General features: G+C 46.9%; 1 protein-coding gene and 1 long non-coding RNA gene across 13 annotated transcripts; one reads left to right on the plus strand and one right to left on the minus strand.

Annotated features, from left to right (window-relative positions):
* Positions 1–119: 119 nt before the first annotated feature.
* On the minus strand, positions 120–23,987 carry rims2b (regulating synaptic membrane exocytosis 2b). 12 transcript variants are annotated; one of them, XM_047330082.1, is made up of 40 exons: positions 23,719–23,987; positions 23,268–23,443; positions 22,367–22,399; positions 21,523–21,624; positions 20,727–20,937; positions 19,548–19,723; positions 18,133–18,313; positions 17,791–18,025; positions 17,436–17,717; positions 14,829–14,893; positions 14,598–14,717; positions 14,414–14,513; positions 14,017–14,140; positions 13,628–13,674; positions 13,435–13,523; positions 13,306–13,341; positions 12,073–12,203; positions 11,774–11,945; positions 11,500–11,659; positions 11,279–11,302; positions 10,406–10,474; positions 9,957–10,089; positions 9,281–9,388; positions 8,412–8,462; positions 8,240–8,308; positions 8,096–8,155; positions 7,195–7,362; positions 6,391–6,500; positions 5,914–5,943; positions 4,726–5,157; positions 4,523–4,564; positions 3,515–3,537; positions 3,134–3,231; positions 2,650–2,793; positions 2,249–2,436; positions 1,948–2,083; positions 1,728–1,840; positions 1,481–1,582; positions 1,017–1,156; positions 120–845 (listed from the first exon to the last, which is right to left on the minus strand). In XM_047330082.1, exons 2-40 carry the CDS (start codon positions 23,426–23,428, stop codon positions 657–659), a joined length of 4,854 nt encoding a protein of 1,617 aa, XP_047186038.1. In that variant the 5' UTR covers positions 23,429–23,443; positions 23,719–23,987; the 3' UTR covers positions 120–656. The 12 variants fall into 12 exon arrangements, with proteins under 12 accessions (XP_047186038.1, XP_047186039.1, XP_047186040.1 ...); XM_047330083.1 differs by lacking the exon at positions 9,281–9,388; XM_047330084.1 differs by lacking the exon at positions 7,195–7,362.
* On the plus strand, positions 4,497–14,850 carry LOC118291822. Its single transcript, XR_004786758.1, has 4 exons — positions 4,497–4,577; positions 5,412–5,549; positions 6,295–6,554; positions 13,919–14,850. It is a non-coding gene; the product is annotated as an uncharacterized LOC118291822 (long non-coding RNA).
* Positions 23,988–24,236: the final 249 nt, after the last annotated feature.

Raw genomic sequence — 24,236 nt, forward strand, 5'->3', positions numbered from 1 at the left:
CCAGCTGAACCGTCGTATACCTGGAAGTGTCAGTGAGTCGTCGTCGGTGACAGGAGCAGAACCCAGCAGAACCTAACAGAACCCAACAGAACAGGAGTGGGGTCACAGAGAGAAACCTCTGATCTTTGAGAATCTTTTTATTTTCAGTTTGCAGTCGATGTTCTCATGTTCTTTAAAGTTTTTTATGTTCTAATCTTTTCATCGTTCCATGCAACAACATAAAGAGTTCACTCCGTGTTCCTGCGTCACCACGGAAACCATCGGGTGACAGACTGAGTCAAGGGTTCTGGACAAGCCTCTAAAACAGTCACATGACTCCCGAGGAGCTGCTGGGATTGGCTGGCAGCTGGAAGGTCACATAGCCTCCCCTGTCCTTTTCTTTTCCCAGCATCCATCGGTGCGCTGCCTTGCCCTCAGTGGGAGGGGCTTCATCATCATCATCGGGAGGTGGAGCCTCCCTCCTCCTCCTCCCAGTGACATCAACGTGATGCTGTCACACATCGCTGTGATGTCATCATGCAGCATGCAACAGCAGAGGAGGATCATGGAACTTTTTAATTTTTTAAGGCCCCGCCCAGAAAACGCGTGTCGTCCTCCTCCTCCCCTCCGTTCTCGGCCCGTTACTATGACGCTGACGTCAGTTCCGCCCTCCGACGCTACGACTTGCCGCCCTCCTTGTCCTTATTGGTCAGAGGGGCCAAGGCAGGGTCCACCAATGAGGTGGCAGGAAACAGTTTGAACCAACCAATCACCATGTTGGACAGGTCGAGGTCGTCCAGTAGGATCTGAGCGGAGCCCATGAAGGATTTGTGATCCATCCGGCCGTAGTCGCCCCAAACGATGATCTGGAGACGGAAAGGTCAGAATGTCAGTGTGTGTGTGTGTGTGTGTGTGTGTGTGTGTGTGTGTGTGTGTGTGTGTGTGTGTGTGTGTGTGTGTGTGTGTGTGTGTGTGTGTGTGTGTGTGTGTGTGTGTGTGTGTGTGTGTGTGTGTGTGTGTGTGTGTGTGTGTGTTACCTGCAGTACTTTTCCCTCTGGATTCTCCTCAAACTGCAGCTGTTGTTGATAAAGAGGATCGAGTGTTTTTCTCGCCAGACGAGTTCGTCTCTTCAACACACACTTCCCGTTATCCATCAGATACACCTTGACGTACGGAGCTACACACACACACACACACACACACACACACACACACACACACACACACACACACACAGTGTGAACAGTCTCTAATCTCTTCATTTCAAGGCCCCTACTTCCTGTTTAGCATTTATTATCTCTGTCCACACAGATGATCAAACACTCAGTTCTCCACTTTCTCCCCTAAACCTCTCGGACACAGGCGCCGCCATCTTGTTCTGGTGACGTCACTGTGGAGGCGGAGTCTGTGCAGTCGTGTCACAGTCATACGTCACTGTGTGTGTGTGTGTGTTTTTTGTTGTTGTGTACTGCTTTAGTATTAGTACAGTAGTGTATTTCACCTGGAGTGTTCTTGTTGCCTTGTTTACCCACAAGCCCTCGGGCTCGAATCACCTCCACGTCCAGACGCTCCTTCCTGTACACCATCCCGATCTGGATGTCCCCTGATCAACCAACAGCCAATCACGTCATTACTATACAATGTCTAACGTAAACACTAATGTGTTAATAATAAAATTAGCTGTGTAAACATGAATAGCGATTAATGAATATAAATTCATTCTTATTTTATTTTAAATGGGTCATTACCCATGGGGGGCGTGGCAAGAGTCTGCCGTCCAGCCAGCTGGGCGGGGCCTAATCCATCCAGGAATCCGGTGAACTGTTGGTCACTTGCCAACTTCACTCCTGGAAATATCAGACTGTCGTGATGGAGAGAGAAAACTTTTTTTTTTCAATCTTCTAAACGAAAATGAAGAACCAGAGCAGTAATAATGAGAGATTGAAAAAAGGAACGACTAATTCATACGCTCCAGGTTTGGGGTCCTCGGCGTCGGGGTCACGACTCGGTTGTCGAGTGAAACGAGCTTTGAACTCGATGGCCAATCCGGTCTCAACGCTCCTCTGGACAGGAAGTCGCACCACCTTCTTCTTCTTCTCCTCCACTGGATGGACAGAGAGAGGAAGACAACGCTGAGCAAGTCTGGGATTGAGAATTTTTCGAGTTGTCTAACGTGAGGTTTTTTAAATGAAAAAAACAAGCTGTGCATGAACAGATCGGAGGTTCTGATTGGACGTCGGTGACGCTCTGTGGTTGACCTCGGACTGACCCTCGGGGTTGAGCTGTGACGCGCTCTGACTCTTCTTTCCCAGTCCGACCATCCCCATCATCCTCGCTCCGAAGCTCGAGCGTCTCTTCTTTTCGTCGTCGTCGTCGTCGTTGTTCCTCCCCAGCGAACAGATTTCACCACCGACACTCGAGGACTTGGTGAGAGGAGCGGCGGACGCCGGCGCCGGCCTGCAGGGGATGAGAGAGAGAGAGAGGAACACACATGTCAATCAACTGGAGGTGGAGGGGCATGAACAACCACACGGGGAAAACACACCTGTCAATAATTGAAGGGGGAAGTGGGGGCATAAAGGGAAGGGGGAGGGGCTACAGCAGCACACAGAGGAAGTGGGCGCCAGCGTACTGTTGCTATGACGAGTGGTTGCGACTCCACTCTCTTACTTTGAAGGTGCTGCCTCCTCCTCCTCTCCCTCCTCCACTGATTCGCTCTTCTGCAGGGAGGGTCCCCCCTCCGGCGCTACTTCCTGTGTTCCCTCTGATCCCGCCCCCAGCTCCACTGATTGGCCCTCTACAGCCTCTGCCCGACTGTCTCGACCAATGAGAGGAGAGAACGGGAGCATGCGGACAGAAACATGCAGTGAAAGACATGCTAACTCTTCATGCTAACGGAAGATGCATAGTGAGGAAACATGCAGACTAAATAAAAACAAGATGGACACTGAGTGACAACATGCAAACATCGTCAACGAGTTGAGACATGTTATGTCCAGGAAACTGAACGAGAAGAGAAAAGACCGATGACACAAACGCATGTCTAGGACTCTTTACGACTTCCTGCCCTCACTGGTTTTGACGTTTTTCCAACAAGCACGAGACTCAGACATCAACAAAACAAAGCTGCTCTGTGATTGGTTCCTGGTCTCACCTGATTGTGCGGACCGATCGAGTGTCGGAGGCGTTGGACATGGCCGACACGTCACTGACGTCGCTGTCGGAGGATTTAAACGACAGGCTGTCCCTCAACTGGACAAACACACAGAGGACAGGTGAGCGGGTGTGTGACATCATCAGTGATGTGTGTGTGTGTGTGTGTGTGTGTGTGTGTGTGTGTGTGTGTGTGTGTGTGTGTGTGTGTGTGTGTGTGTGTGTGTGTGTGTGTGTGTGTGTGTGTGTGTGTGTGTGTGTGTGTGTGTGTGTGTGTGTGTGTGTGCGCGCGCGCGCGCGTGCGTGCGTGCGTGCGTGCGTGCGTGCGTGTGTGTGTGCGCGCGGGTGCGTGTGACATGTTGATATTTTTCTGTCTGTTCACCTTTGACGGATCCTTCATCACACCTGCAGAGAGAGGAGAAGGGTTAGTTCACTCTTTGGTCAGAGTTGCTGTAGTATAGCCAATTAAATATATTCCAATATCCAGGTTTTGCATGATAACAAAATTCTCAGACAAAACAAAATCATCGGAAGATCATATCACTGACATCACAGACGGTGACGACCGACCAGGAAGATCATTGTGAAAAGATTTTAAAAAGTTCAGCTGAGAGCAGGATGGAACTTCATACTCAGACAGATTCCGATGATTTAGTGACAAAAAAAAACTGAAACAAATAAAAACAGAAAACATTGTCCGACGAGATGAAAACGGGCCGAACAGAAACTGAGTTCTCACGAGTTTCTCTGAGAGAAAATCAAACCGCGATAAAGACCAGATCTCTACCTTCGCTGTTCGGCATCACCACCTCCCCTTCACATGACAACCGTGGACACGTGGATGGATGATGGATGGAAAAGGAAATAAGAAATTCAACCAAACGAGAAAAATTTCAAAAAACACTTCAAATTTCCTCAGGCCAAGAAACGATTCACAAACACTTCACATGTTGCAGAGCGGCTGAGGGAGGTCGGGTGAACGGGTGAATAGATGAACGTGTGACTAAATGTACCAACTCTACCTGCTGCACCTCCTTTAATCAACATCTCATCACAGACTCCCACAGGTCTAGAGTCTACCTGTCTACAGGTGGGTGTGGCTAACAGGTGGTACATTACCATTGGCGGTTTTCTTCTGCTGGTCCTCCCATGTGACCTCTACACCATGGTAGATAGAGAGAGGTGATTGATCAGACTACAGCGACACTCTGAACACTCACTGTGAACTGATCAGGTGATCCCTCTGGTGTCAGACCAGTTAAACCAGCAGGAGTCAAATCTCCATTCTTAACAACACCTCAACACACACCTGGACAACCACACCTGAGCAGTTTACCAGCTGACAAGGATCACTTGAACGCACCATCAGATCCACCTGAGACTGACTTGCCTTTTCTGGTTCCTCCAGGTGTTGCTGGGCATCGGTCTGGCTCTGACGTAGACAGGTATGATGACATCAGCACGATGTAACGAAGATGAACACATGAATGAATGAATGAAAATGAAGATGGAGCCTGAAATATCAAAATGTGACTAACTGCGTGTGATCTACTGGTCTAACCTGGACAGACATCAAACATGTCATGTACACACCTGGAGTTTGTGGGGGCGGGGCTGGTGAGGGGGCAGGGGTAGGTGATGGAGTAGGTGCAGGGGGCAGGGCCGGTTCAAGAGGCGACTGTGATTGGACAACAGGGGCTGGGGGCGGGGCCGGGACTGGTGTAGGTGCGATTGCAGGGGGCGTGGTTGTTGCTACTGTTGCTGCACCAAGTGCTGGTGTAGAAGCAGGTAAAACTGTAGCAGCCGGGTGTTGGACTTGGACTGGAAGTGTGGGCGGGACTTCCACAGGTGCAGGTCCAGGCACAGGTGCGGGTCTGGGTGCGAGAACAGGTGCAGGTGCAGGAGGTGGGTGAGGCTGGACAAGTCCAGGAGGAGGTGGAGCTTGGATTCGTATTAGAGGTGTTTGCTGGTTGACAGGGGGAGGGGCTTGTTTGTGGGCAGTGGGAGGGGCTGCAGGTGGTGCTCCTGTGGTGGGCAGGACCAGAAGTGATGAGATTTGAGAGAAAATGAAAAAGAACAGATGATCAAAGATGAATGAAAACAGACAATGGGGTGATGAATGATCAAATGACATGACAAGACCTGACCAATCACATTGGTAGTTTCATTCTACCAGTTGTATATTGAAACATCTGTCGTGACCCTTGATTGGTCAGCACTGTGAAAGGAGGCAGCGTTTGAGCTCCACACAAACATTTAGTCATTTTTCATGTGAATAGCTGCAGAAGAGGCGAGGGGCTGAACACACTCTGCCTATGTCATTCCTCGATTGACCAATGGGGTAAAAGCTAAGCTGCCAAGAAGTTTCCCTCCTTGGCTTGGCTCCAGGACGCAGCACTGATCTTCTCAAAAAACAGGTGAAATACGTTGATTCTACTTTATCAACAACAACTAAGTTATGCAAATCTCTCTACCACATGAAGGTGGTGATTCTGAGAGGGCTCCTCCCCAGAGGAGCTGGTGGATTCGATATATATGCACATTTTCTTAGTTTGTTAACCATTGACCAAATGACACCATACATGTACATATTCACATTTAGAAACACTTCACTTTTGACATGTTCAGACCACCTCGGTACACGACTATTACTTCAAATACTACAAAGTTCCTTTTTAAAGTACAACAAAGAAGCAGAACTTTTCTAGTTGTAAACTAAAGGAACTCTGAGTATGTAAACTACACTCAGGTGTTAAACTACACACCGATCACTGTCTGTACCTGTCTGCAAAGAGTCGCAGGGTTCTCCGCCTGAAAGACACAACTCACTGTTAGACAACGACGACCGCCAGAGATCCGTCCTGGGACACATTCATGTCACACAGTTCTATGTCACAGTAAAGCCTGAAAACTCCATTTGTCTGACGACCTTAATGAAAAGAATCACTGGCCCTTGAAAATCTGCACACAGATTTTCAGGTCACAAATAATTTTGAAATACATTTTTCTTTGTGTTTAGATGACGGTAAAAGTCTCATAAATCAGTGAACTCAGTCTGAGTACATGTGTTAACATTTGTGTGTATGTATTTTTGTGGGTTGGGTTTATTGTAAAATGCATATGTATCATGTATGTTCTACTTTTCTCTTTTGTTCTGCACAGATACTGTAACAGTGACCTCTTCTGGTCAGCCTCGTGTAAATGCTGCCAGCAGCTGATTGGTTGGTGGGAAGCGTCGAAGATCTCTAACAGACATACTTCTGTCAAGAGCTCCTTTGGGCGGGACGATGGGTAGCTGGCGAACTCGGCGGCCACAGACTGGCGTTCCTGATGGGCTCGTCTGGTTCGATCCACCATGAGGATTCGCCCTGTTGGACAAAGTCAGGAATCAAACAGCCGACCTCACAGGGCTAAAGTCAAAGGTCAGAGCGGTTTCAACCAATCAATCAATTAATCAATACGCTGATCACTGGATAGTGTCTCCATGGTTACAGGGATTGATTTGATTGAGAGTTTGTTTAGCAGGATTTTGATCAGCACTGATCAGCTGTAAACATATGATCCTGGTTCTGCTGTTGTAGTTTTCAGGCTGAATCCAAATGTCCAGATTTCCCTGAGGCTGCAAACACCAAGAACTTCAATTAATCTCCATGGCAACAAGTCAGGACAGAAGGACTCAGTCTTTAAGTCTGGTGGTTTGGATTCAACCTGAGTTCACAGCAGGACGATGACTTGACCACCAACAAGAAAACAAAATGTCTTCAGTTGCTTAGCGAAACCAACAAGTGACGACAGCATGCTGTTACATAAACATGAATCTGAAAAACAACAAGAAGAAGAAGCTCAGATATGAGAAAATGATTAATTCACCAAATTAATACCAGAAAAGAAATAATGTGACACAAAGGTTGTTAGTGGTGTGATGTCACTGTGAGCCAATAAGCAATCAGGGTGAGGGATTAAAAGAAAAGGGATGTGGTCAATCTTGAGATAGACGTCATGCTTCTCTTTGAGGATAAAAACCACAATGGAGACGGAGCTGGTTTCTGATTGTTCAGTCACCTGGTGCGGGCAGGTGAGGGGGGGGCGGAGTGTCCAGACCTCAGGTGGACAAAGTCCGATCGGTCTGTGGACTGTGAGCGAGTGTAGACCGGACGGTCGGCCATTGCACGCTGGTCGGCTGACCGAGAGCGACTGTAGTAATCCCGCCGGTCCATACCCCGGCTGAACCTGCACATCACCATGACAACAATCACCTACCCTCACCATGTCAACCACTACACCTGTGAGAGGGGTCAAAAACATGTAACCATGATGATCAGGCAACAGTCAGCGGGTCACACCTGTGGAGAGCTGTGAGACAGGTGAACAGGAAGTGTAAGGCAGAAACCTGCTGGAATTAGGCACAACATTTCCCAGAAGGCCTCAGTGAGAGAGCAGACGCAACAAAGGAAGCTGGGAGACGAAGGTTCTGAGGCCTTTTTCAATACAGAGAATGTTGTTCTCTTGTTCTCCAGAGTTAGTGCCATCATCAGTTCACAGTTTAAACTGCTGTAGTATTTGGGTTATTACCAAACACCCACATTGGGTACTCTACAAATGAACACGTGTTAGTATGCTACGATGCCAAATTAAGATGGTGGACATGGTAAATGTTAAACCTGCTAAACACCAGCATGTTAGCATTGTCTCACCAACATTTAAAACGGCAAGAAAAGGCAGCAAAGATGTGCAGAAGAATGTTATGTTTCCTCTTTTTAGGGCGAACAGATAGTTGGTCTTTTTCCTTTGAAACGAGAAATCAGACGCCAGAGAAAGTTACAACACAAATTCAAACTTGATGTAACTCTACTGAAAAAACACCTGTAGCATTGATGGGGGGATGACACGTGGAACTATGACTGTCCTCTACATCTACATCCGTCAGACTGTCTGAAAGTCAAACTGTCCGTCAGTCAGTTACCTGAGCAGTTCCTCGTCGTAGGCGTCAGGTTCGTAGGGGAAGTCTGGGATGAAGTCCTGACTGAAGAACAGAAAGGTGTCACAGCTCTAGAACAAGTCAAACGTAGTCCTCTAACCTACATTACCCATAAACCCCGGGGCTCACCTGTAGTCCTCACAGCTCCCATTCATCATTTGGTTTGTCCAGGGAGTGTGGTTCGGACCATTAAAATATCTTCCACACGGAAGCAAATGTGGAGATGAGACATGATGAGACACTGTAAGTACTACTTCGACTTCTATTACTACTTTAATTCTAGATCCAGTAGTTGCAGTACCTGTCATGGGAATCGAGAGAGTTGGCAACAGACATTCTCCTCAGGGATCTCCTGAATACACAGAAACAGATACTGTCAGATACAACCTGTATGACAACCAGAACTTCAGCTTGTTCTTCAACCAAGAAAAGAACCTGGACTAGAACCAACACCACGTCCAGCAATTACACCTGATCCACCACTCGTCATAGTCACACCACAAGTCAATTAGTCGCATTATAGTGCTATCTGGTGCTTTGACAAGACTTACAACCTACAGCATCACCAGTACTAACAGTGGTACTGGTAAAAAACAGTAATATGACTTGTAGTATCCAGTAATCAAGACAAACTACATCCAGGATTAACCAGTACTATTTCCAGGAGCAGTTAAGCCAGAACTGAAGACTAGAACTAAAGCCACTTTAACCAGTACTATGACCATAACTAACCAATAGTACAACCAAGGGTTGGGCGGCTGATACAAACGGCACTAGTCAGTTCTACAACCACCACTACAACCAATACTAGTAGCAACTGTAATAGAAATGAACCATAACTTATTGTAACGATTGCAATAAGAGCAGTACTGCGAAAGAACTACAACAACAACTAGAACCAGAACTACACAACGACAACCAGTCCAGACCTGGGTCCTGGTCCAGACGTATACATCTTAGGTATGTATCATTTGATTGGTTCAGCAGCAGCAGAGGGGCAGGGTTTACCCGACAGGACAGGTGTGTCTGATACCGACTCCCCCAGGGTGATGCTTATTGATTACTCGTTGATTGATTTATAAGAAGTTCCCTTTTGAGAACATGATTACACTTTGTCCTGGACCGTCCAGCTGACCCAGGTCAGGTGTTGCTTTGTGTTGCCATGGTTACCTTTCCAGGCTGCTGTACTGGCCGGCGTCAGAGTACGCTCGGCTCAGCTTGGTGCCACGCAAGAGCCGCACAGCGTCTTCCCGGTACAGCGGGTACAGAGGGTTGCCGCTGGTATCCACAGGTCAGAGGTCAGCAGAGGTCAATGGTCAGAGGTCATAGATTATACGTCAGCAGATGTCAAATGGCAGAGTTCAAAGTTCAGAAGATCGGGGGCCAGGAGGTGAAGGATGAAGACAGTAACAGTGAATGTTGGTAAAATTGAGCTGAGATCTTTCTGGAAGCTCATTTGCTGCTTGGACACCAAAAGTAAAATCAATTAAAAAGTCGTTTGACACCATCTCATCTCTAATCTCATGAAAACATCTGGTCTCGTTCCATCTTCAGTCTCATGTCATCTTCATCTCTTCTCCTCTCATTGTGAGTCATCTGATCTCATATCACAGGATGAACTCATCTCAGATTTCTCGTCACATCTCGTCTTTCTTCATCTGTAATCTTGTGATTGTAATTCATGCTGTTTAATGTTAATATTCTATTTCATCTTGTATCTCATTTTCTGTCCTTCATCTGGACGTATCTCAGTTAAATCTCGTCCAAACCCGATTACATCTCCTCATCTCTCAGTTTAATATGAAAAAGACACGAAGACACAGAGCCTGCTCAGTAGCGGCTTTACCTTTGAGGAGGTGGTTGGCTCGGTGACCGTGACCTCATCCTGACCATATCGGCTCGGGAGTGATTGGTGGACATCACCTGCTCTGGCACTGAGAGGGTGGAACTGTGGAAGTCCCGCCCATTCTGTTTGTAGTCTGGACACAAAGACACAGAGTCGGAGTTGAACCATCAACCCCGACAGAATTCCTTGGCTCTAAGGACCCGGTGAGATCCTTTGATCTAATCAAAGTAAAACTTCAGAGTGAAGTCTGTTCATTTGAGTGGTAACACGATGAGCAGTGGATTCACTGTGGTTTAATTATCAAGGAGAACACTGTGGAGAACATTACAGGGAACATTTGAGATTCAAAGTGCGGACAAACTGTTCTGAATCTTGCTCTATTTCATCAGTACTTGTGACAGAATTTAACACTGAGCTGCAGATGTTGCATGATGGGACATGGAGTTTACCTGATATCACCCCGATGCCGTCTTCACAGTCGTAATCTGAAAACTCACTGTCACTGATCCTCTGAGACCCTACAGAGAGAGAGACAGGATGTTTAAGCCTGTAAGCAGCTCCTCTGTAATCCTCCACAGGAAGGTCAACTAATCTGACACAAACAGAAGCAGTACAGGGAGGAACAACTGAGTTTACACATTAACACTTAAAGGACAGATTCACATATTTCATTGAGTTTATGCTTCCAACTTGCCTGAAACCTTTCAGAGATCAGATTTCTACAACCCTTTAGGAACCACCGGAGCTACTTACAGATTGTTGATATAGCAACAAGTTCCTTCAGAACCCCTGCACTGGAACACTGAGAGCCCCTCTACCTCCCAAAGTTCCTAAAATACCGACAATGGTTTCTAAAACATTGGTGGAACTCTACAATGAACCCCAAGAACCTCTTGAGGACACTCTTGAGAGCTTGTCCTTGAGAGAGAGGATATCTAACAGATATCACATTGACATTGCATTTACCTGAAAAAAGTTTACTTGAACCGCCATCGAGGACCACTGAAACCTAAGGAGCCTTGAATTCCAACAACCTCTCAAAAAACCCCAGGAAAGCCTTGAAGACAACAGCCAACCCTATGAGGAAGCCTGGTTTAAACCCATCTAATCAATAAACAACCACTTCCTTAAACTCCTGATGACATCACAGGGACATCGTTGGGTCACAGAAAACATCATACAGCTGTTTTCACTTGCTGAGTTTATCAAGTTGTGAAAAAACTCTAATCAGCTCCATTTACTGAGAAGGCCTGTTAGCTTATTATCACAGCTACAGAGGTTCAGCAGCCACAAGAAAAACACATACAAAGAGTTGTTATTACCTGAGTTATAGAAATGACCTTTGTCTGGTAAAGCATCAAAGGAGAAAAGTAAAACAGTCAACAAAAACAAATGAGTGAAAATGTTTAAAACAAAACAAGACGAACTGAAGAAAAAACACAAACAAGGAGAAATCGTGATCAAACACAGATGTGGATGAAATATGGATTCATATCGTCAGAGTGACAAAGAGGATCAGTGTATCATCACAGTTAGTTCTCACTCTGCAGCCTCCTGCTGGTCGGACTGGGTTCAGGCTGCAGTCCTCTCCTCTGCAGGTAGGGGGAGGCACTGGGCAGCGGCAGAGAGGAAACATCATGAAGCTGTAGTTTATACCAGTGAGACTGATCGTCCAACAGAGCCGACTCCAGTTCGATCAGGACCTGAACAGAGACAGAGTGAGAAAAGAGAGAACTCAAACTGATATTTAAAAGGTTCAGTTCAGACATCTACATCTGAAGCATGAAAGGTTCTGAATGTTCTCCACATGTTCTGACCTCTCCCATGAACTGACTCTCCTCCTCTCGGACACGGGCTTGATCCCAGACGGTCAGCTCCAACATTCGTTCTCTGAACTCCCGCCGGTGGACCGGAGAGTACATGAAGGTCTGGTTCCACCGGGGTTCCACCGACTTCTTTATCGTCTTCGTCCTCCGCTTGCTCTTATCACTGTAAGGAGAGGAGTGGACAATAAACAGCCAGTCACAGAGTAGCAACCCCCTCTGGTTATAAAGAGGTAATAGTAGAACCATACAGATCTGAAGAAAAAACAAAGAAGCAAATTGGTTCCTTTTACCTTCTGTCTGGCAGGAAGTAGATCTTGACGTAAGGGTTCCTGGGTCGGCCATCATCTTGGGCAGGAAGTTCCTTGGCTCCAAGAACTGTGACGATTAGCTGATGACCAACTTTATCGTACCAGAGCTTCACCTGTAGAACAAATTTTATATCAGGACAGTATCAAACACAAAACGCTACGCCGCTGCAGAGGAACCCTGGAGACCAGCAGAGGAACACAGAAGAGAAGTCAACAGAGATAAATAAGTCTGATGGACACAAACATACCACATAAAACATAAAGCCCTGAAGAACAACCGAAGAACCCCAAACAACAGGAGGAAAACCTGGCAGGACAGTGAAGACTTGCAGGAGAGGAAACCACAAAGTAGAACAGCATTCAGAAAAACAGCATAGAACAAACTAGAACCCCGTTTATAACAGTTGCAAAACTTTCAGGACTAGATCTGTCCATCCGCCCACCCCAACAGCTAGAACCCTGTACAGCATCTGCACAACCCCAGATATAACCAGACAAAACCCATAATACTTGTAGAGCCCAATAGGACAATGGCAGAACCATAAACAAGAGAAATGGAGCCTCAAGAACAGTAGAAGAGCTGAAGTGAAAAGCTGAAAAGGGGACAATATCTGAGATCAATGGAACAGAAAAAGAAACCCTCAGAACTAAGTCTAACAACAGAGGAGCCCTTCAGAACCGCAACAGAACCACAGAGAACAGATGTGGAACCTTACACATCAGTAAGGTGTCTGTTGAAAATAAAGAAAACAAATGCACTTGCAAAGTTCCTCAACCCTTATCGCAATGGAACAGGGAATATACAGAATGTCTGAGAGGCAGGGTAAAGGTAGAACCACAGGACAGAGGAACCAAAGAAGGGAGAACACAGCTGAAACCCAGAGAGTAGCAGATGTGTGTGAGCAGAAATTAAACACTCGCAGGGACTGTGAGAAGAACCCTATACACCAGTCTCAGAACCATGTAGAACCCGAGCTGGATCATTTGGAACAGTTGCAGGACCTAATGTAAACCCTCTGAACCGAAGTAGAACCCAAATGAACAGAGGCAGAAAACCCTGGTTACAACACAGGAGCCTCGTTGGAACCGAAGCAGAACCATATTCGACAATGAAAGAACTCTCTACACCACTAGTATTTCAACTAAAAACTAATAGCTACAGAGCAACAATGGGAGGAACAGAAAAGTCTCACTTCTCTGAGTTCTACAGTTTACCTGAAGTCGGGGAACCAGAGGACGCCTGTTCAAAGTCTGAAACACACATCACCATGGAGACGGCTGTTAACTAACAGCTGATTGGCCGTGGGCCGCGAGGCAGTGCAGTGCGTGCTGGTTTAAACTCACTGAGACTTGTCCGGACAGGACGCTGGGGCTCATGGGAGATGTGACGGAGATCGATGGACCGACCTTTTGGGAGTCGAAGGAGCTGGAACCTGAACACAGAACGTACAGTTTTTAAAGCAGGCGGCTGGTTTCAGGTCTGCGTCTCTTCCTGGTGGTTTTGTGTTTGTGGTTGCGTTGTGTATAATTAACTCACTGGAGTCCAGCTGGATGTGAGAACTGTCTGCTGTCCTGGAAATTTCTCTGAGGAACAGAAATCACAAACAGTCTGTTAACATGAAGGAGCTTCAGCTTCTCTGTTGGACGTCAGAATTGTTTGTGGTCCCTCAGGTCAGACGTCACTGGAAGTTGTTTCTTTGTTTATCAGTGATGCTGCGTGCCGATGTTTAAACCTCCGTGTGGGTGGATCCTAAACTGGATCAGTTTAGGATCTCAAGGCTCTTATTTTGGTCAAATGTGTGAAATGTGTTTTATCTCGTTCCAACAGAGCAGATGACTCCGATCAACTGGAACCATTCAGAAGATCTGACAATGAGAATCCCCCTGAGGGTCTGTGATATAACCCCTGTGTGAGCTTTGACCCACCCGATGGGTCGGGACACCACCAGCTCCACCTGTGGTTCTGGTTTAGAATCCAGGATGATGTTATAAACTTCATTAAACGAGGCTCCCTGAAGAACCCGACCGTTCCACTCCAGAACCTGATCACCTGAACCATGGAGGGGGAGGAGAGGAGGAGGATGAAGATGGAGAAAAAGAAGAAGAAGAACATTGATTGGCTGGAATTAAGATGTAATACACTCATTGGCATTTTCTCTCTCAGGGCCTAGTAGTATCATTTCAGTTTCATTTTAAAACCTGTCAACATGCCGACTACTGACCAATCAGATCTCTTAAAGAAATGGAGTCATCATTAAGCATCGACATTTTAGGGAATCAAAGAAACTTCAGTGTCATTGACTCTTTGTCTGAGATGGATTACCTGGCCTCAGGTGTCCCACGGTGTCGGCCAGACTTCCTCTCTTTACCTTGGTGATGAACGCACAGAGACGCCCAGACTCCGTCATCTTCCCGCCAACAACCTGAAAACACACCGCCCATGAGCAAGGCACCGAACTGAACACTGATGTTCACAGTCAGGAGGAAGAGGAAGACGGGTTCATCACCTTGAGTCCCAGCAGCGCTCCGGTATCCGCTGGAACCGTCCCGTCCTTCATCCTCTTGTTCAGTAGAATGCGACCAATCAGACGCTCTCCGTCCTTCGACGGTTGCCATGTGACCGGATGCTGAGGAGTCACAGTGTAAATACATGTGGTTGTTAAGCAGTTGTTCTGGTAATTAAAGTTTTAATTTCTAAAGGAACAAATTGAATCGTGGGGGGGTTGGCTCAGTCTTACCATAGACATGGGCGCAGGTTCGCCATGCCAAGAACCTTGATCCCACCACTGGCTGTCCATATCTCCTAGCAACCAGACATCCAGGAGGAGAAAGTAGAGGTCAGGGGTCAAACATGAGATTCACTCCACAGACTTGAGGTAAAACAAACAGACGTAACTAAGGCTTTGTGTCTTTCCCTCAGTTGACCTGTGTGATGCGTCAGGATTAGTCTGTTGTGACCTTTATTTGCAGAGGTTCAAAGAAACCAGACAACGTGTCAGAGCGAGCTGCTTTTTTACATGAACCATCAAACATTTGACTCTTGAGTTCGACACCAGAAACGGTCATGATGTCTAACTGCAACGCACCTGAGAGTAAACTCAGAACACCTTGTATCGCACAATGCAACTTTCTGAGCTGGGTTCTACATGGTGTTCTAAACCTTCGGGGGAAGGGACCTTCCACCAAACAGAGTCTCAACATGTTGCCAGTAATCCGTCTCAAAGCAGCTTTAAACACACTCTTCAGTACTCACAGGTCTGTCTGAACGCCATGAAGGAGGAGGAGGCTTCAGCAGAGGAGGAAGAAGATGAAGAGGAGGTGAACCTGCAGCTCTGTTCTTCTCCTCCTCCTCACTGTATCTATGGGCGCTGTTTGCCCTGAGCTGTGCCTGCAGGCTGCAGAGCAGCTCATTCCTGTGAACTGTCTGTAATGAGATTAGCTGAGTCAAAGCACTGAGCAAACCTGTCTATGATTTCCTTGTTAGCTTGTTACAGAGCTAGCTTCCCTTTCACTGCAGACTCAGCTGATAGCTGAGAGAGTTAGCCTGCTGTTAGCTTGTTGTTTGCCTAAGCTGCAGCTTGGTGAGTAGTTAGTTCTGAGGCCTAAAAGTGATCTGGTTGGTCAAACTGTAGACTGGATGCTGGCGGAGTTTGGCAGGTTGGGGACAACGTTGCACCATCAGACCCTTCCCTCTCCTCCCACCTTTCTACCAGATCAAGAGTCGGCGAAATCCAGTAGATCACCAAGAAATCCTCAACATCCAAGATCACCAGGGATCCAGCAGTTGCGGTGATATTGGCCAACTCTCTCTGTTAAGTGTAGAGACATGGTGTTGTCTGGTTGGTCAACAGTTGCGTTGCCTCCTGCAGCCTGTTTTTCTATTCTGGTGTGTCTGCAGTGACTCCTGAGGCAGGCTGGTAATCCACACTCTCCTCTTTTAATCCAATTTAACAAAAGTAGAGATGGTGTTTCTGCCGGCCGGCAGCACAGGAGCAGTCATGCCGAGGTCTTCTCTTCAATCTGGATCAGACAATTTCTCCGAGATCGTCAGCATTCCTGTGTGCCAGGATTTGGTCGGGTTTGACGGTCCGCTGAAAGCTCTGGTTCTGGTTTATGACCTGGTGTGTTCAGGGAGACGGCAGCAGAGACTCTCAGCTTCTCCGTCACCTATAGACCTGAGAGGAGGAGCCAAGAACCCTCAGAGCCAGTCAGAGCTCATAATCTCTGATCAGGTGACTTGTGGTCCAATGACGCAGAGGCAGCAGATTAATTCGTCATCATGACACCTGATTTCCTGAGAGACGACCTGCATTAACATCAATAGGTTCAGCAACAGAACAGTGACTGTACTCATAACAAGATCATAAGAGACCAAAGTGGACCCCAGAGAGAGAACTCTGTTCTGGAATGTGACAATGCTACAGACCATTGAGGAACAGTCAAAGAAAATCGTGAAAGGGGAACGTTTGAGTTTTGCGGTAAAACAGACCAACAGAGCCTATTTCAGTACGGTTCTCTCTTAAGTTCCACCCTCAGAGGTCAGAGTCCCACTCTGATCTTTCAGCATGCTTGGTTCTCTGAGTTCTCGGAAGAACCCTCTGGTGTTTGTTCGAGGAAGTGCAGGGTAAAGCTGTTCAGACGGAATGCAGAGTTCAGCTATAATAGGATTATCACAATGAACTAATCACTGTCAGAGAGAGCGAGAGAGAGAGAACACAAACTCAATGTCTCTCGCTCACGGTTTCTATTGTCACTCGACATCTTCCTGATTTCACTGCTCTGACACTGCTGAACGCGTTTTTTTCTTATAACACTAGACTTACCACACCTGTACTCGGAATGTCACCATAAAGCCGACATATACATGTTTTGGCCACTTGGGGCCAGAGAAAGCTGCAGACAGGTTGACTAAAGGAAGTTGTATTGGAACCTTTGAACATTATCAGAACATTGTTTTAACAGATGTTTGACATCATCAGAATAATCAATAATCAGATTAAAACTACCGTCAATATGCAGATGACACTGTGTAGTAACTGTATCTGTTTAAACCTCTGCTCTGACTCACAGGTTGAATTGAAAACGTCAAAACATGGTCATGTTTTAAAAAATAGTCAACAGTCATGTTCATCTTATTATTCACTACTCTGCCAGGTACTGTGGTTTAGCCCTGAATACCACCAGGCCTAATTTAATTGTCTGGAAGTATAAAGCGACATATCGTGAAGTATTTTGCCGTTAGCAAGTAGCCTCATATGAATGTTATTTAGCATTTAGCCCTTTGGCTTCATTTATGTGGCAGTTAGCATAGAGCCACATGTAGCAGTTAGCATGTAGACACTCACTGTCAGGCTCGTCACAGCTGGTGTACTCTGGTGTGGTCACTAGCTCCTCCTCAGAGCTGCTGAAGCTACCAATCACACGCATCTTCCCCATTCCCCGCCCCCTCAGCACTGTGCTGTCATTGGCGGGTTTCCTCTTATGGGCGGAGCTTGGGTCCAGGTGTTGCTGGGGTAATGGGCTGCGTCGGGGCGACGTGGGGCTGATGTGATTAGCTGGCCGGTCCATAGAAAATGACCTCTGACCTTCAGATCCGACCAATCCCTGAGGTCGATTCTGACGGACAACTGATGGGGGGGGGGACAGGTCAGACGGGGTGTCCTTGGAAAGGCACTAACAGGTTATCAGTTGTATTCTTACCTGTGTGTCTCAAGGTCAGGTGGTTGGGCTCTGCAGTTGCCAGGGATACGTCACTGTGACGGCGTTGGTGGCGGACCCGGCCGACTTGAGCTAACATCCTCATGGCCTCCTCGCTCGGCTGCGGCTTCACTGGGTAGCGCGCCAGGTTTGGGTCACTACGGTAACGGGCCTGAAACTCTTCCTCCTGTCGCCGCCGTAGCTCGCGCTCGTCCAGACCCCTGTCCAGAGGGTGGTCCTGGTCCAGGAGGGGGCACGAAGACCATCATCATCATCATCATCATCATCATCAGTGACCCTAATGTTAAAGTGTTTATGACAGGAACAACATGAAACGTAACTCACCTGTGAGTGCCAGCGGCCTCGTCGGTCTCTGATTGGTCGCCTCCGAGCTCGGAGATTCTCCTCGCCATTGCCATGGCAGCCATGTGGCAAGTGATCGGAGTAGTCCAGACTGAGGTCAGAGGGAGAGCGAGGCATCCGGCCCCCGCCACCATCGTAATATGACCCTGATGGGCTCCGCCTCCTGTCAATCAAGAAGCAGGAAGAATCTGTCAGGTACCTCTACGTTATCACCTCACCTGTTGCCTGGTTCCACACAGAACCTGAACTTGAAGAGCTTTGTGAGGTTCTACTTGTGTCTCCACAGGGCTGTTACGTCATTAAAGGAGTAGTTCAGCTTTTTGAAAATTATTCTTTTTCCCTGAGAACGTCCGAACAGAAACTCCTCTTGTTTTCGAGAGTCCGTGTCAGCTGTCTATCATGAGTCAGTGTCAGCTGTCAATCATGACGTCTCAGCCCCGTTTTGATATCATCAAATAACTAATGAAACCTCCTTGGAGAAGGAAGCTACAGAGACTCTCAGCAGATAGAACATCACCAAAGACAAACCATCAGGTCCGTTATCTGGATCTGCACAGAGCTGTGACGTCATCGACATAAATACAAAGATTTTTTACATCAAGATCAAAATATTCCCTGACGAAAATGTGAAAAAAATCCTCTGTTTCCAATCTGTTCATAATCCTGCTGACATTTTCTTACACTTTGGCCTTCAGCTGTCGGATGATTGAAGCTTCATATCCACTCAACACACGACACATTCAACCTCCGCAAACACGCACACACACAACACACTCAGCAGGTTTATAACTCATATCTGGATCATAACACAAACCACACCCACTTTGATGCAGGCCCCTCCCACCTCCCCATTCTCCCTCCCTGGCTCCACCCACACAGGAAATTACATCATGTGTGTGTGTGTGTTTGCCGTTAGCCTGTTAGCTTCCGTTAGCCTGCAGTGTTTTAGCATGGGTCTGTATTAAGCAGCAGCAGTAAGCCTCTGTGAACTGCAGGATTATTAATCTGTTAATCTGATTACAGCAGTGTGTGTGTGTGTGTATGTGTGTGTGTGTGTGTGTGTGTGTGTGTGTGTGTGTGTGTGTGTGTGTGTGTGTGTGTGTGTGTGTGTGTGTGTGTGTGTGTGTGTGTGTGTGGGGGGGGGGGTCACACTCTCTAATTAACAACAAACCAAACTAATTAACTGTCTGTATGATTTTAAAGGAGCAGAAAACGTTTTCTGGCACAATTCCATGTGAAGTCAAACTCAACTGAACACGTCGTCACAGTCTGAAATATATTTTCATATATTTTTTAGAACAAAGCTCGAGTCTGAGTCAGTCGCCTTTTTAATGAAGAACCAAAATGTTCCCGGATCTCTAGAACCAGTGGAACAAAACGTTAATATTCAAACTGACCGTTCAGTGGCTCCGTTGCTCAGGGGTCCCGTGGCCCCCGGCGACCCCTGCATTGGTGGTTGTGGAACCCCGTGTGACGTGTGGTCGTCAGACAGCAGCGTCATGTTGGAGTGAAACTCGCCCGACCGAGTGAGAATCTCCTGCTTCCTCCTGCACACGTTACAAACCCACATCACCTGAAACATGACAGACACGAGGTTCAGCAACTCAACATGAAGCAGCTGGTTATGTGAAATAACTCAACTGAACAAAATAAAGTATTTAAAAAATAAACATCAATACAAATAATAAAAAAGGAAATAAAGGGTAGAGGCAGACACACAGATATACTGTGTGGAATAGTGATTATATATAATAACAAAGACAGTGAGACCACAGGACACACAAACTTCATTAATTAAAGAAACTTGCCCAGTAACCAAAATTCAGCCGCCTCATTGGCTGATTTCTCTCTTTGAATTTGAGTGTCGAAGACCGAAGGAGCTGTTGAGATGTTCCTGTACAACCTGTGGCTCCGCCCAGTGTTCAGACACCGCAACTACAACAACCAATCAGCTACTACGCTCTCATTTGCTCAAATGTCTCAACAATTCTCTAAAAAATATCCTTAACTTCCTAAAATGTAATCTAAACACTTAACTAGATTAATCTTAAATTTTAAACTTAATTCCTACTCTTTTTCATAGTTCACTGACTTTTTACAAACAAACCAAGAGGAGTGAACCTGGAGATGAAGCAGAACCTGGTGGAGGCGACTGTGGAGGATCAGAACCTCCAGGTCGACTTTCGTCTGGTTCTTTCTCGTCTGAATCGCTGGCGAGCTGTTTAAATTTTCTCTTTCTTTTCAGTTTCTTTTAAAGGGCTCATATTGCCAAAATTGAGGCTTCCTGTCTTTTTTCATAATAAATAAGTTAAAAGTGTCAAAACGGTCAATAAACAGACCAATACACACAGTCTTCATTAAGCAGCTGCTTTTTTTTACAATGCTGAACTCTAGACTGGTAAGTCAACAACTGCTTGCATCAGAACCAGATGAGGTCTCTTTGGTCTTGTGTGTCTGTACTTATCCTGAAATCTGCGGTGGACTCTGACATACAAAGCGTTAAAACAAATGTTGAAACGTTAAGGTGGATTTTTCCTGATATTTCGAACATTTTACAGGTTCGTGCAGACCTCTACCTTATTGGCTCTCAAAGAGACACGCCCCCCGCAGCGGGCGCAGAAGCGGCTCTGACAGTAGCAGCAGGCTCGGCCGCAGCCGTCAGCGAACTTCGTCTTTTGACAGATATCACAGGTCTGAGACTCCGCCCTCGCCGTCTGAGCGACGGGAGGCTCCTCCCCCAGCTTCTTCACCTGGTCCTTGTACATCTCAAACTGCTGATGTAACTTCCTGCATTGGAACAAAAGGGAGGCCAGGGGTTAAAGTTTGGGATTCATTTAAAAGACTTAAGACCGACCGGTATCACCTGCAAGGTGAGGATCATGTGACAGCATTAGCTGAACTAGCACGGCCAGTAGTAAGCTTTAAGGGGATGTTTTCAAAATGTATATTAAGTCCAAGCTAACGGGGCTACCAACTGATGCTTTTGGCCTTGTCTGTACTGTCTCCATTGGTCATGTGATCTTTGCTTGCAGATTAAGGCGGTTGATCAGAGTCGCCTCCAAACATCCTTTTTATACAAAACAATCATCACAAAACATTTCTACTGAAACAAACTTCACCTGCAGAGACACAGGAAGAGGTTTTCTGGGACTTCCTGTTTTCGTCTCTGCCACCTGATCTCAAACACTGTCCAGGTGAAGAGCAGCTTGGTCCAACGGGTCTAAAGTCTAAGTGGATCTGAGTTCCTGAAGGTCTCTGATCTTCCACAGACCTCTCCGTGAAACTGATCTGAACTAAGAAGCAACTACAGACTTTTGTTCCTGAACCACGGGTGTGAAACAGACCTCGGATCCGTTTCTGTTTTCTACTCACGTCTGCGACTCGTCGTCAGTTGGACTTTTAACCTGCAGAACTTCGGACACATTGGCGGCAACGTTATTGACCAACTGACCGAACCCCGACAACAGATTCCACCTGTCCAGGTGACACAGAGAATCAGCTGACAGGAAGTAGATTCACTTAAGCGGAGGGGGTGGAGTTTGGGAAACAGGAAGTAGTTTGGCCAAGGATGTGGCTGAATCCAAATGTCCTCCCTTCGGATTCGTGGACTGAGCCCTCGCGGACTTCAGTCAAACATATCGTGATGTGTTCAACGTCATGTCGGACCTGATGTCACTCGACGCTGTGGAAACACTTAGCAGCTATAATCATGTAGATGGTGACGCCATCGCTCACGTACAAATTTGACATTATGCATTATGGCTTTTATAGGCTCCCGCATTTTAATGACCTTTAATGACCTCTGCAGCCTGTTGGTCTATATCATAGACTGTATATAAAAATGGACGTAGTCACCGGGTCTGGACAGTGAAGCCCATGCTGAAGTGCCTGAAGCCTGTATTCTCTGTAATGACCAGCAGAGGGCGACTCCACTGGTCGTTTCTATAGAAGTCTATGAGAAACTGACTCTACTTCTCACTTGATTTATAATGCGAGTAAACATTTTAATGTGGACTGGATGGATTGTGGGTTCGGACAGTTTGGACAGCAACTCTGCACTCACAGACCTGGAGGTCTGGAGGTGCAGTGAAGAGCGAACATTTGGATTTTGGCCTTTCAGTTAGGGGAACCAGGAAGTAGTTCACTGAGGTTCGGGAAAGAGGTGCGACCAAGACAGGTGCACTCAGGGGGACGTCGTTCAGACTGAGGTACTTACGAGGCTGACGGAGGTTTCACTTCCTCCTGATCCCTGCACACATGATGGTGATGATGATTATGATAAAATAAACTTTTTAAATGATGTCAGAACAGAAACAAACATGAAAACTGAAAAACATCAAATAAATGAAAACTTAAGGAAACGTTGAAGAAAAGAGCTGAAATCAGCGTTTTCGAATTGTTAATTTTTGTATTATTTTGAAAAGTTCAACATATATAAATGAGAAATCAAAATAAAAGCACACACATGGACACAAACGTTACACATCACCAGGCATAATCCGTCCGTCATGACACGCACCTGACCAACTAGTGACTAACTAGTCACAGCAGGGTTTTTTGTTAAAACATGACCGCAAGTTCGTGTCCCGGGGCTGATGGGTAATGAGGAATGAGGAATGAGAAACACTTCCTGTCAACTTGAGTGTCACAAAAAAAGCCTAAATGACCCACAATGCACCTGTGGCTCGGACAGTACGCTCAGTTCTTTCTAACACCCGACCAACGCTGACTCAAATGACATCACCTGAGGCCATTTAACAGTCGTTGTCCTGGAAACACACGTGTTGAAAACGGCTAGAGTCTCGTTAAATCAGCTGCAACAGTGAAACGACTGAGGATCAATGATCTGATCAGAGATCAATCACATTAAAGTACTTAGTACTGTGTAACTACATGAAGTACTGTTACTGTGCTACTGTAACTACATGACTACTTGTGGTTCTTTGGTATGATGGCGGCTGAATTTTATTTATTCAAACGGGAAGCTGATCAGCTGATCGTGTCTGAATAGACGTCACCTATACATCAGTTTAATATCTTTACTGATTATTGATCTGCAGCAGATCGTCTCCTCCAGGATCAATCAGTATTCACTGATTATCGATAGCCCGCCTTACTTGAGCATGCTCTGCTCCTTCTCCTCCTCCTTCTTCTGTCTCTCCATCACCGACAGGATGATGCTCCGCTCCTCCTCCGTCAGGTGGCTCAGGTCCGGCAGGTCCGGCCCCGGGCCCGGCCCGGCCCCTGCGGGCGGCGCAGGTCCAGCCGGGCCAGACATCCTGACTGTGAGTCGCTGAAAGAGAAAGACGCAGTCAGGCCATGTGACCGAGGCTCCGCCACCATAGTAATAATAATACTGATAATAACTCTGATGATCTCATTTATATGATAATAAATGATGGTGTTGAAGGCCACAGGGGTGAAGGCTGCTCATGATTCTGTCCTCCACCTCCAGGTGAGTCCGGCGGCTCGCGGTGATGCCTCGACGACTGGACACAGCACCTCCACCCTCCATCAGATCATCCACACATCCACTTGTTCATCCACTTGTTCATCCATCCATCTCACCGACAGACGCAGCGGCGTCCTCTCGCCTGTTTATTCCGCAGTCATGTCGCCTCCTCCGGGGTTCAGCGGCGGCGGCTCCGGTTGGCTCTCCTCCCCGACGGCTCTCATCCTCCGCTCCTCCCCGGTGGTCAGGCCTGCTGCTCTCGCGGTTTCCCGCTGCAGCTCCGCGGGTCTTCACGTTGATAATGGACGCAGCGGCGGCGGAGACGAGGAGGAGCAGATAAATAAATCCTCCATTGGCGGAGGAGGAGGGGTCCGCGGGGGGGGGGGGGGGGTGCACGGCGTGATGCCGTTACGCACAACAAAGATCAGCTGGTCACGGGGGCGCAGGAGCTAAACATAGACCTGCAGCCGAAGATAGAAACAGACAGATGAACAGGCGGTGGCGGCCAACAGGGGGCGCATCAATAACACATTCATAAGGAAACAATAACAACATCATGACACATTGATAAATGACACAAAAACACACTGATGTTGAAACAACAACAAATAATAACACGTCAATATCACAAACA

This window comes from Scophthalmus maximus, chromosome 22, assembly GCF_022379125.1.
Source record: "Scophthalmus maximus strain ysfricsl-2021 chromosome 22, ASM2237912v1, whole genome shotgun sequence".
NCBI classification, from domain to species: domain Eukaryota; kingdom Metazoa; phylum Chordata; class Actinopteri; order Pleuronectiformes; family Scophthalmidae; genus Scophthalmus; species Scophthalmus maximus.